Here is a 14,207-nt window from a genome sequence, read left to right as displayed (position 1 = left end):
ATAAAGACAAACGTAAATTAAAGGTAGGAAATCATCTGCACACAAATATATCAAAGCCAGCAATTGGGAGAAGAGGGGAGCACAAATTCAGAATATTGGAAATGCATTTGAAGTTAAAAGGCCAGCATCTTAAAGCACTATTATTTATATACAGACTGCTATATCAAAACCTCAGGGTAACTGCAAACCAAAAATCTACAATAGATACACATACAAGAAAGAAAAGAAAATCCAAACACAACAATAAAGTTAGTCATAAAATCACAAGAGAAGAGAACAAAAGAGGAAGGGAAGAAAAAAGACCTACAAAAACAAATCCAAAACAGTTAAGAAAATAGCAATAGGAATATACATATTGATAATTACTTTAAATGAATTAAATGCTCCAACCAAAAGACATAGACTGGCTGAATGGATACAAAAACAAGACCTGTATATATGCTTTCTACAAGAGACCCACTTCAGATCTAGGGACACATACAGACTGATCATGAGGGGATGGAAAAAGGTATTTCATGCAATGGAAAGAAAGCTGGAGTAGCAATTCTCATATCAGACAAAATAGACTTTAAAATAAAGACTGTTATGAGACAAAGAAGGACACATAATGATCAAGGGATCAATCCAAGAAGAAGATATAATAATTGTAAATATATATGCACCCAACATAGGAGCAACCCAACATATAAGGCAAGTACTAACAGCCATAAAAGGAGAAATTGACAGTAACACAATAATAGTGGGGGACTTTAACAACCCACTTTCATCAATGGACAGGTCATTCAGACAGAAGATCAATAAGGAAATACAGGTCTTAAATGACACATTAGACTAGATGGACTTAATTGATATTTATAGAGCATTCCATCCAAAAGAAGCAGAATACACATTCTTCTCAAGTGCACGTGGAACAGTCTCCAGGATTGATCACATGCTGGACCATAAAGTGAGCCTTGGTAAATTTAAGAAAACTGAAATCATATCAAGCATCTTTTCCACCACAATGTTATGAAATTAGAAAGCAACTACAGAAAAAAAAAAAAAAACTGTAAAACATCACAAGCACATGGATGCTAAACGATATGCTACTGAACAACCAATGGAACACTGAAGAAATGAAGAGGAAAGGAAAAAATACCTAAAGACAAATGAAAATGAAAGCACAATGATCCAAAGCCTATGGAGTTCTAAGAGGGAAGTTTATAGCAATACAACCTTACCTCAGGAAACAACAAAAACAAATAAACAACCTAACCTCACACTTAAAACAACTAGAGAAAGAAGAAAAACAAAACCCAAAGTTAGTAGAAGGAAAGAAATCATAAAGATCAAAGCAGAAATAAATGAAATAGAAAGGAAGAAAACAATAGAAAGATTAATGAAACTAAAGGCTGGTTCTTTGAGAATATAAACAAAATTGATAAAGAGCCAGCGTCATCAAGAAAAAAGGGAGGGGGCTCAAATCAATAAGATTAGAAATGAAAAGGAAAAGTTAAAATGATACCACAGAAATACAAAGGATCATAAGAGACTACTACAAGCAACTATATGCCAATAAAATTGACAACCTGGAAGAAATGGACAAATTCTTGAAGAGGTACAATCCCCCAAGACTGAGCAAGGAAGAAATGGAAAGTATGAACAGACTAATCACAAGTACCGAAATTGAAACTGTGATTTAAAAACTCTCAACAAACATAAGTCCAGAACCAGACGGCTTCACAGGCCAATTCTATCAAATATTTAGGGAAGAGTTAACACTTACCCTTCTGAAACTCTTCCAAAAAATTGCAGAAGAAGGAATGCTCCCAAATTGATTCTGAGACCATCATCACCCTGATACCAAAACCAGACAAAGATACCACAAAAAAGAAAATTATAGGCCAGTATCACTGATGAACATATACACAAAAAATAATCAACAAAATATTGGGTTGGCCAAAAAGTTCGTTCAGGTTTTTCCATAAGGGTTACAGAAAAACCTGAATGAACTTTTTGGCCAACCCAATGCTAACAGTCTGAATCCAACCATACGTTAAAAGGATCACATTCCACAATTAAGTGGGATTTATCCCAGGGATGCAAGGAATTTTCAGTATCTGCAAATCAGTGTGATACACCACATCAACAAATTGAAGAATAAAAACCATATGATCATCTCAATAGATGCAGAAAAAGCTTTTGACAAAATTCAGCACCGATTTATGTTAAAAACTCTTCAGAGAGTGGGCATAGAGGGAATATACCTCAACATAGTAATGGCCATATATGACAAACCCACAGCCAAATGGTCTCAATGGTGAAAAACTGAAAGCATTTCCTCTAAGATCAGGAATAAGAAATGGTGGGTGAATTTTATCTAAAAAACAATCAGCACAGTTTTGCAGCCCTAACTGTATATGTATGTCTGTGGATGGACATATATGTGTCCAAGTAAATACACATATAAATACCTGCTAGAGAAGTACTATAATGTGCTATGAACCCAAGCACTGGGATTCAAGTCAGAAAGTCCACTTTTTGCTTCACATTTACCACTTACTTAAGATGGGAAATTTAGTCAATTATTTAACCTTGGCTTCTACAACTAATAACAAGATAATTAAACTTGATGAGAGCTTTTTGAAATTCCTACGAATACCTGCATGTTATTGATTTATAGTAGATTCTTGTTTGTGATTTTTATTATATATTTGTACAAGTCATATTTTCATATTTTGTTTTTTTAAAAGAACAATCTTTTTTGTCACTATGGAACATTTTTGAACTATGGGATATTGCCAGTAGAACCGGAGCCTAACCATTGTGTTATATTCTTCTAATACTGTTTTTTAATCCTTTGCTCAATTTTAGCCTTGGATCAACTGTGCAGTTCTCTTGTGATGAAGATTATGTCCTACAGGGTGCTAAAAGCATCACCTGTCAACGGATAGCTGAAGTCTTTGCTGCTTGGAGTGATCACAGGCCTGTATGTAAAGGTAAAGAACAGTCTTTAAAATAAAAATGCTCTCAACACATTTTAATAGTTTGAACTTCATTCCACTGAGTATAAATTTCAGTTGAATCTTTGACCTGAAATTCAGGAAACATTTAGCTCATGTATTTAAGAATATTTATTGAAAATCTATAATATGCAAACCACTGTGTCAGATTCTCAAGGAGTTCCCAATCTAATAATCATATAGCAACAAATTGGAATCTTAAAATATGTAATACAAGGCAGTGATAACTTTGTTGGCCTTTTTTTAAAATCATGAATTACCATGTATAGTCATTGATGTGGATATAAATTTTTTAAACCATAATTGCACCTCCACTTGTATGATTTGCCATTTGAATTGCTTATGTGTCCAATAGTAGTGATGTTGGTGGCAGTGGAGGTAGAGCACTTGTTCTATAATTAGTTAATTTAAACTAAGACAAATCAATGAGTGCTCTGGCTTTTCATATTACCAGTAATTGCAGATAAGATTTACTTCCACCACCTTCCTACAAATTAAATATTTTCATATAAATTAAATGAGGCCTCTTCATTCTAAACTTTATTTAGCTATATTTGAAAATTAACACCTCATTCTGGCTTACTGGCTCTCTTGTTGCTTGTTTGTTGCTGTTGTTGTTGTTATTTTTAGTAATGACATCTCTGCATATTTCAGTGTCTTAGTACTCAAAATTCCATTAACTCTTCATCTCCCTCAGGGAATATTTTCACTGAGTTGCCACACTCTGTATAGTCCTCTCAGGCAGATTCTGGTGAATAGAGAAGGGATAGATTTGAGAGCTGTCATAAAGGGAAAAAGACAAAGTATTTGACAACTAGTTGGATATGGAAGGAGAAAGTGACAAGAAGGAGTCAAAGTTGATATTCAACTCTATATGAGACTAGAAAAACGTTACCCTGTTAATAAGTATAAAAAAACTGAAAATGGAATTGTATAGGAGATTTCATCATAGGCTTAATTTTTTAGGCACTTACTATGTGTCAGGCACTGTGCTAACCACTACATATACTTTGACTCATTTAAATCCTCAAAACAAACCAATGGAGGCATTATTATCTCCATTTTAGAAATGAGTATTGTAAGACACAGAGAGATCCAGTCACTCACCCAAGCTCAAATGTCTGTAAAATGACAAAGCCCTTAAGAAAGACTATTCATAGTTTGGGGAGAGAAGCAAGATTTCAGAGCATTAAAGAAGGAATAGAAAATAATAAAATGGAAGCAAATAGGTATATTCCACTCACTTGACAATGGCAACCCAGAGTAAGAAGAACAGAGAGCCTAGATTTTTCTCTCAGGTTCAAGTAAAACTTTCATGTCACAGGTAGATGTTTATTCATTACCTTTCTCATTATCAAGGGCTTACAGAAAATGGTACTGATGAACCTAAGTGGCAGGGCAGGAATAAAGATGAAGATGTAGAGAATGGACTTGAGGACACAGTAGGGGAAGGGGAAGCTGGGACGAAGTGAGAGAGTAGCATTGACATATATACACTACCAAATGTAAAATGGATGGCTAGTGGGAAGCTGCTGCATTGAACAGGGAGATCACCTCGATGCTTTGTGATGACCCTAGAGGGTGGGAGAGAGGCTCAAGAAGGAGGGCATATGGGGATATATGTATACATATAGCTTATTCACTTTGTTGTACAGCAGAAACTAACACAAAATTGTATAGTAGTTATACTCCAATAAAGATGTTAAAATATAAAATAAAATTCATAGTCACAATTGAAGGAAAAAAGGTTTACAAAATGCCATATAGTGCAATAGCATTAAAAAAAACCCAGTGAAATAGGGATAATGAGAAAATAAGGTAAAACAGTTACATGATCCTAAACAAAAGCTTATGTATAAGTTGGTAAAAAACTTAAAAAAAAATTTATTGAAATATAGCTGATTTACAATGTTGTGTTACTTTCAGTTGTAAAGTGATTCAGTTATGCATATAAATATATATTAGTTTTTACATTATCTTCTATTATTTGTTGTTAACAAGATATGAGTATAGATCCCTGTTCAATACAGTAGGTCCTTGTTGGTTATCTGTCTTATATATAGTAGTATGTATATTTTAATCCCAAACTCCTAATTTATCTCTCTCTCCCTCTCCCCTTTTGGTAACCATAAGTTTGCTTTCTATGTCTGTGAGTCTGTTTTGTAAATAAGTTCATTTGTATCCTTTTTTTAGATTCCACATATAAGTGATATCATATGATATTTGTCTTTGTCTGATTTACTTCACTTAGTATGATAATCTCTAGGTTCATCCATGTTACTGCAAATGGCGTTATTTCATTCGTTTTATGGCTGAGTAATATTCCATTGTATATCATCTTCTTTATCCATTCATCTGTCGATAGACACTTAAGTTGCTTCCACGTCTTGGCTATTGTAAATAGTGCTGCTCTGAACATTGGGATGCATGTATCTTTTCAAATTATGTTTTTCTCCTGATATAGTCCCAGGAGTGGAATTGCAGGTTCATATGACAACTCTATTTTTAATTTTTTAAGGAAATGCCATACTGTTCTCCACAGTGGCTGCACCAGTTTACATCCCCACCAACAGTGTAGGAGGGTTCCTTTTTCCATTCTGACTGGTGTGAGGTGATACCTCATTGTAGTTTTGATTTGCATTCCTCTAATAATTAGTGATGTTGAGCTTCTTTTCATGTGCCTGTTGGCCATCTGTATGTCTTCTTTGGAGAAATGTCTATTTAGTTCTGCCCATTTTTTGATTGGGTTGTTTGTTTTTTTGATATTGAGCTGTATGAGCTGTTTGTATATTTTGGAGATTAATCCCTTGTCAGTTGCATCGTTTACAAATATTTTCTCCCATTCTGTAGGTTGTCTTTTTGTTTTGTTTATGTTTTCCTTTGTTGTGCAAAAGCTTTTAAGTTTTAAGTAAAAAACTTTTAAGAATGGCTTACATGTTAAATATGACAGCTGCCTAACAAATTTAAAAAACATAAGTTTACACGAAAACCATTGTCTATGAAATATGACAATGACACAACAAAAGCAAACTTTTTCCTGGCTTTAAGATATGAAATATCTTGCATTGTTTTTTATAAAGTGGACACTGAGTAATAAGTATTGTGGGAGTTACTCTCATCAATGTCTGGGCAATGATAGAACAGTAAACTGTTTAAAGTTGATTTCTTATGATATCCTCCACTCAAGACAAATTATAGATATAAGGGACAAAATTGAAAATCATGGCTTCAAAATGGTGGCATCCACATATCCTGCTTCAGTTTTACATAAATTATATGTGTGCATTTTTTATGGCAAGAGAGAATAGGAAAATAGAGGATAGAGTCTAGAAAAGGAGATTAATGTTAATGCAGAAACAAAGTCTCATATAAAAAGAGAAATTATAGCCAGATCATGGAATTTAAGGTTTACATAAAATGAGATTGAGGCTGTAAACCATCTTTTTTCATTCAAGACTCTCATTTCAATAAAAAGAATGAATCATATTTATTATGATTGTAAATTGTTCAAAGGCAAAACTAATGTTATGTTATTTTGTTATTTTTCATAAACCCTGTAGCACAAAGAACAGCTATGTTGACAAATCTCAAGAAATATTTGTTGAATATTACTGTATGATTATTTTCTTTGATTCTAAGATAGATGATTGAAATATGTATATGTAAACATATACATATATATAGAGAGAGATATACATATATATTTCATTCAACAGTCATCAGTCATTAGTTGGGAGGTATAAAATTTTAATGTTCAAGATTCATATATTGTTATTATTTTATCTTATCTCTGCAGATATTAATCATTTATACACAAATTTATTTGCTCATTGCATGCAGGGCACATGTGTGTATGGTTTATAAAAGAAATTTGCTAGTAGAAATTACTGGCTGTGGTGTTGGAAACAGTAATGGAGGGGACATGCTGAAATTGTAATTGAAGTTTTAAAGTGACTATCCACTGTCAGTCTGAACAAAGAATAGTTTTCATGTCTTATGGGTGCTTGGACAGAATAAATATGCTTTTTTCTAGACAGCAGCATAAGTAGCAGTATCAGTGAACTGCACCTTTGAGAAGTCATTAATATAGCTGCTGTCTATGTATTGCATGGTTGAGCAATCAAGCAATGGTGATTTTTAAGGGACTAAAAGTTCACACAAACAGCAAATTATGAATTAAAAGAAAAAGAGCAATTCAGAAATTAATATTAATGGATTTTACACAAACTCAGACAATAATTTTTGTTCCCTAAATGGGTTATGTATATGAGATATTTGACAGTTTACCATTACAGATACAATTATTCCTTTGTTGGAAATGCAATAGATAATCCCAAAGCTAGAGCTTATGCAAATAAGCAGATTTATGCACATGAATTGTATATAGAAAGTTTCAGACATTCATGTTGCTCAAAGAAATAGCATTTATTTGAGAATTGATAATTTGTTAACTAGGAAACTTTTAAGAAAGTGAATCTTGATAGATTGGACAAAAATTTTTTTGACTAATTTTCAGTCAGTATTTATTTAGCCCCAAGAAACGAATGTGTTTGTCTGTTAAGGCACAATGGCATGAGCCATTAATGGGAGGAATGGAATAGGTGATTAAGGCAAGATTAGAAAAGAAGGCCAGAGACTTCCCTGGCGGTCCAGTGGTTAAGACTTTGCCTTCCAGTGCAAGGGGTGTGGGTTCAATCCCTGGTTGGGGGAGCTAATATCCCACATGTCTGGTGGCTGACAAACCAAAACATAAAACAGAAGCAATATTGTAACAAATTCAATAAAGACTTTGAAAATAGTACACATCAAAAAAAAAAAAACAATCTTAGAAAAGAAGGCCAAAGAAAAGCAAAACTATTGGAAAGTGGGGTCATCATCAGTCATCCAGTTATTTGTTTATTCACTTACTAACATACTGATTCACTTATTTTGGATTCCACAAGCATTAATAAATGTTAGTAGGTATGCTAGATTAAACACTACATGAGATCCATAGTATGTAATGGTTTTTATTATTTTGTATTGATTTACAAGGTATAAATACAAAACTAGGTAATACATAGTAGACTGTTTTGTTTACAAGAGAGGTACAATCCTCTGCAAAATTCAGATGAGGAAGATTATTTCCATGTTTGGAGATGGTCAGGCATTGAGATGGAGGAAGTAACATACAGACAGAACTTGGAGATTATTTTCTGTTTCAACAGAGGAGCTTTCAGCCCCACCCCCTGACCTCTGAGGAAAAGAGAGGGGCTGAAGATTAAATCAATTATCTATAGCCAGTGATTTAGTTAATCATGCATATGTAGTGAAGCCTCCATAAAACCCCAAAAGGATAGGGTTCAGAGAACTTCTGAGTTGGTGAACACTTGTAGATTTGAGGAGAATAGTGTGCCTGGAGAGGGTATGAAAGTTCCAAGCCCTCTCCCCATGCCTTGCCTTGTGCATTTCTTCTGTCTAGCTGTTCCTGAGTTATATCTTTTTATAATAAATTAATAATCTAGTAAGTAAAATGTTTCTCTGCGTTCTGTGAGCTGCTCTAGCAAATTAATCCCCAAAAGGGGATGGTCTTTGGAATCTCTGATTTATAGCCAATCAGAAGTACAAGTAACAAACATGGTCTTGCGACTGGCATCTGAAGTCCAAGGAGAAGGTTGTGGGAACCTCCAGTTTGTAACCGATTGGTCAGTAGCATAGACAACAACCTGGCTTGAGATTGGCATCTAAAGTGGAGGGGGACGGGGGTTGGGGGCAGTCCTATAGACTGAATCCTAACCTGTGGAATCTGATGCTACCTCCAGGTAGGTAGAGGGTGTCAGAATTGAGTTGACTTGTAGGACACCAGCCTGGTGTCCAACACCAAGAATTGCTTGGTGTTGTGGGGGAAGCTCCAGACCCCCCACAAGACATGTTGGAATTGGGTCCAGGAATCTATTTAGTTATGTCATTCCTCCTTTGAAGTGTCTCTGGGAGTACTGCTAAACCGCCACTACCACTGTCACCATTCTGTAGTTCCAGTACTGCATCTGTCTCATTTCTCTTCATTTGGACTACAGTTTATCATACATATTGCTGACATTCTACTCCCATCAAAATCTCACTTTTATTATACCTGAAGAATGTTCAAAGGCCCCATGTTGTTTCTTAATTTCATACTGTAAACCAGTGAAATGAAATAGACAAGAATATGAATTCAGGTATCAGACTATGCCAGTTTAAATTCCTGATCTTCTACTCAAGTAATCTGCCGTCTTTATAATTATCAGATTTCTTGTAAAAGGAGTGTTATTATATATCAGTGCCTACTTCACAGGGAGTTAAGGATTTGTATGAGGATGGAATGAGGTAATCCATATAAAAGCACTTAGTATATGGGCTGAAACACAGCATTTATATGGATAGAGGTGCTGCTAGTTGTGGTGCTGCTGCTAATAATTGTTAACTCATCTGATTGCCAAAATCATTCATGACTTATCTCCCCACCCAGTTGTTTCTTTAACTCTTACCAAACGTATATACCAGCATCTCAGTACTGAACAGAATCACAGCCCTGATTTTTGTATACGTCTGACTTATCCTAAATGAAAACATACCTATTAACCATATTCTGCCCACTTTTCAAAGTCTTATTCAACTTTCGTCTCCTCGAAAAATTCTTTTCTATTTCAATGATCCTTTACCCCCCCTTCTTTAACATTATTTCACATTTACTGTCTTTACCACACAATCTAGCATTTAAATCTGTTCTTTTTGATAGTGGTTCCTAATCATTTCATGGGCAGTAGACTTGCCCCTTCAACCAAAACCACCTCAGAAAGAACAAAATAATCAACACTTGTAAAATGCTTGAATTTTCAATAGATCTATTTTGGCTGTTGCCAAGAAGACAGTTACCAATGTGGTCTGTTTATATATTGCCTTTAATTAAATAGAAGGATCATAATGAAGCTCAATTCTTTTCTTCATATACAAAGTAAAAAATGAGTATACAGTTTATATGATAGATAATTGCTGGCTAAACTAAGAGCTGTGACCCTCATTAAACAGTATTTATTTATTCTTATAGTTTTCAAAGTTCTTTTTACAGATGTTATAAGTTCCTACTCATATTTTATTCTTCTTCACAATGTTTAGCCCAGTGACCATTATGCCCATATTATTGTGCACATAATAGTTGCTAAATAAACATTTTGAATAAATATTGTAGGGAGATTTAATTAATTAAAATAAACAGTTTAAGAAGATAGTAGTGTGCTGACTGTAATCAGAGGAAGTTGCCCTGGTAGAAGACTTCCTGTTGTGCAAAGGCAATTAGGAAATTTTGCTCAAGAGCAAACCAGAAAGAGCCTGCTGAAATTTATCAACCAGAAACACATATAGCAGGTGTTTTCCTGTAGTTGTTATTGATGCCTTCTTACTTTCATGGAATAATGTTACAGATGAGATGATGCATAATAAGGATGATATTAGCAATTAATAGAGTGACATATGGTGAAGAAGATAGACAGATGGTCTAAATATAGATATTTATCATACATTCCTTTGTCTTGATGGTCATTTTTTTTCTAAAAAACAGTACTTTGACATTTGTTATATAATTTTGATAAGCAAATAAATTTTACTGGGCTCTAACAATGAGCATATTTGAATGATAAAATTATATTTCATGTTATTTGATGGATATGAATAGTGAGGCATTTATGTGTATCATTTAAAATTTAAAACTACCTAAACAATTAGAAAGTTTGCATTTCTATGGTGTCCTTCCAACAATTGTTCAGAAATACATTCCACACATCTTGCCTATCTCAAAAATTATTAGAAAAATATGCGAATAGTTAGCAAATAAAAGATTCCATTTAGGCATATGGGGGTATGTCTCCGCAGATATATGTGAGAACCTTCTATTTCTATTCTACTTGAATTCATCCAATGCATCCAAATCCTTTTTAATTCTAGAAAGTACCACATGTGATGATTCTAATAATAGCAAGCAAATATTGAATATTTAATATGAATCAGGTGCTACACTAATATTTCTCTCTGTACTAGCTCCTTTATCCTCATACTAATCTGTTATGATGGTGGTAAATTTAATTCCCACTTGATTGATGAGAAAACAGATGAGTCTCAGAGAGGTTTAGAGTGCTTAACCTTACAGCTAAAAAGTAGAAGGACTGAATTTCAAACCCCAGTTTTCCTCACTTCAGAGCCTGTGTTATTTATCACTATGTAATGCAGTGCTGTGGTGCTATCTAGATCTATAAATCTGGCTAAAAGCCATGCTCACACAAAACAAATCTCTCACTGTTGAGGCTATCATATTTAAAAGCATTGTCACACTTGGAGATGTCATGATCTCTTGGAACTTAAAAACTTAGGTAAAATCTTTTGAAATCATGTTTCTTTCTTTTTTTTTTAATCGCTCCCAATTTTGTATTATGGAGACCCTATCTCATTTTTTTTCCTGTTTTTTTTAAGTTTTCAGACTTGGCTTGAAATGTAATGTATCCAGTGCTGGAGGTCTTCCATATTTGGTTTTATCAAGTTATAGCAAAGTGCTTTTGTAACACATTTCTGTTCTTTTTAACACTGTTATCGTCTTTAAAGGAACAGTTTTAAGGGCCTGGTCTTTCATCTGTATTCAAAGGATATAGAGATTCTCTCTCTGTATGTTACTCCATAAAGCCACCTCTACAGTGCAGAGGAATAGGGAGCAAGAAGTGCCTTCTGTGTTTTTGTTTGTTTGTTCTTTTCACTTAAGGCAACTAAACTAATTGTAAGAACATCACAGTCTTTAAAATTGTTCTATTATAGATATATAACCATATTGTCTCAAAGTCACAGTTAGCAATATTGCAGGTGGCAAGGTGCTAAAATACCATACATTCTACCTTAGTAGATGTGTAAAATATAGAAGAAGCATTGGGTAGAAGTCAGAGAAACTGGGTTTGACTCTCTATTCCACCACTTCCTAACCATGTGACCTGGGGAAATTTATTTAATTTATTGAAGCCAATGAAGGGTTCTCAATGATGGCTATACTTTCGAGTCACATGGGAACTTTAAAACAAATATGATTTCCTGCACCTACTCCTAGAGATTTTAATTTAATTGCTTTAGTGTGGAGATTGCACTTAAATCAGAACTCTGAAGTTGAAACCTAAGTACCAGTATTTTTAAAGGGTTACCAGATAAATCTAATGTACAACCAAGGTTGACAATCAATGACTTAATCTAGTCTAGTCTAAACTTTAATTTCTTCATCTGGAAAATGGGGATAATGATATCTACTCCCACAGGTTGTTGTGAGAATTTGCTGATACAAGCATGTAATTCCTGGTACATAGTTAAGAACATTAGCTGATACAAGTAGTAGTAGTAATGTCATTATTATTAATTCCTTGCCTATGGCTGTACATAGACTTGGTTCACTCATTCATTTATTCAACAAACATTTGCTATGAATCTGCTATTTACAAGCCACTATTCTGGGCTCTGAAGATAGAATGGTTAATAAAGCAACCAAAGTTCCTATTCTTGTAGAACTCATATTCTAGAGCAGGAGACCCACAATAACAAATACAGATATAGAGAATAATTGCAGGACAGATAACTATGAAGAAAAACTGAGAGAATTATAGCCTATTGTTTTGCATGCAATGGTCAGAGAAGTCCTCTCTGAGTTGCTGTTTAAGAAGTGTCCTGAATTGAGGGAGAAAAAATATATGTCATTTGAGGAAACAGTAGCCCAAGCAGTGCAAACAACAAGTACAAAAGTGCTGACGTTAGGTTATTGATATTTCCATAATGCACTTTCTCATAATATATAAATTAAGTTTTCAGTGTCTACTTGGTAAAAGAACAAAAAACCTGTTTTTTTTCTATAGAGCGACACTAAAATTATTCATTCTTTTGATGTCGCAATAAAATCATTATCAGCAAGGCATAATCACCCCTATTTTACAGAATGAGAAAATGAAACTAATTAACATTCAGTGTCTTATTAGGATCCCATCATCTTCTCTAGAGTTATCGAAATATGCAGTACTGAAGTAATAAAACCTCCTTTTCTTTTATATGTCCATAACAGTAATTATATTTTTACCTATCAGCAAATATTTGAAAACATTCCTAGCCTGTGACTATACTCACTCAACTACACCAAGATAAAATAATATATTCAAATGAATCATGGTAAAGGAGGGGGATACTTAATAACATAAATACTATAAAATTAATGGGAAAAATATATACAGAGAAATGGATTTCAAATATTAATAATTGACAAGAGGAAATAAAAATGCATATACTGGACTTTCCTGGTTGCGCAGTGGTTTAGAGTCCACCTGCCGATGCAGGGGACACGGGTTCGTGCCCCGGTCCGGGAAGATCCCACATGCCGTGGAGCGGCTGGGCCCGTGAGCCATGGCTGCTGAGCCTGTGCATCTGGAGCCTGTGCTCTGCAATGGGAGAGGCCACAACAGTGAGAGGCCCGCGAACCCAAAAAAAAAAAAAAAATGCATATACTATCAATTCATATTTAATAAACATCTGAAGTACTACATGGATAAAGATCATAAGACTTTTGGAGTGTACATAACCTCGTCTCCCCACATTTCCCCAAAGCAGTAACACACACACACGCACACACACACATACATGTGAGCAATGGCTCACCTTAATTTTAGAAGTTCGGGTAGCCTTTTGGTTAAGAGGACGGACTGTGGCATCAGATGGAAATAGATTTGATTTCCCACTCCACCCGCCATCTATAGGACCACAGACAAATTATAAGCCTCCTGATGGGTAAAACAGAAATAATTAAACCCATTTCATATAGTTGTGCATACATCAATTTTGAGGCATAATAGCAGAATTTTAGTAGTCTTGAAACCCTATTTACTTTGACTGGATGCACTTAGTCCTTTTAGTTTTTGCTTCAGTTGGAAAGAGAACAGAACCATGCTAAACAGAGTACACTCAGCCTAAATTGAACCTGATACCTGGAAAAGGAGAATCTTCTCTGTATAAGCTTCATAGCATTTGAATAATGGCCACACTGCTAGAGATATCACCAAGAAACATCATCCTGTTATAGTATTCCTTCTCTCAGATGATAAAATCTAGTGAGATTTTATATCACTAGATATAAAATGTGGTAAAGAATGTTTCCCATCAATATCTTAATTAATTGATGGGTGG

At 34.4% G+C, this 14,207-nt stretch overlaps 1 protein-coding gene across 1 annotated transcript in view; it reads left to right on the top strand.

The window, feature by feature from the left end:
* CSMD3 (CUB and Sushi multiple domains 3) overlaps positions 1-14,207 on the top strand; it is a 1,064,314-nt gene that overhangs the window by 440,122 nt on the left and 609,985 nt on the right. The window contains exon 10 of the mRNA XM_004265377.3: positions 2,854-2,978. Coding sequence (XP_004265425.1) covers positions 2,854-2,978 — 125 coding nt within the window. The remainder of the gene's footprint in view (positions 1-2,853; positions 2,979-14,207) is intronic.

This window comes from Orcinus orca, chromosome 17 (assembly GCF_937001465.1).
Source record: "Orcinus orca chromosome 17, mOrcOrc1.1, whole genome shotgun sequence".
In the NCBI taxonomy this organism is placed as follows: Eukaryota; Metazoa; Chordata; class Mammalia; order Artiodactyla; family Delphinidae; genus Orcinus; species Orcinus orca.
This window is presented reverse-complemented; position numbering and strand designations above follow the sequence as displayed.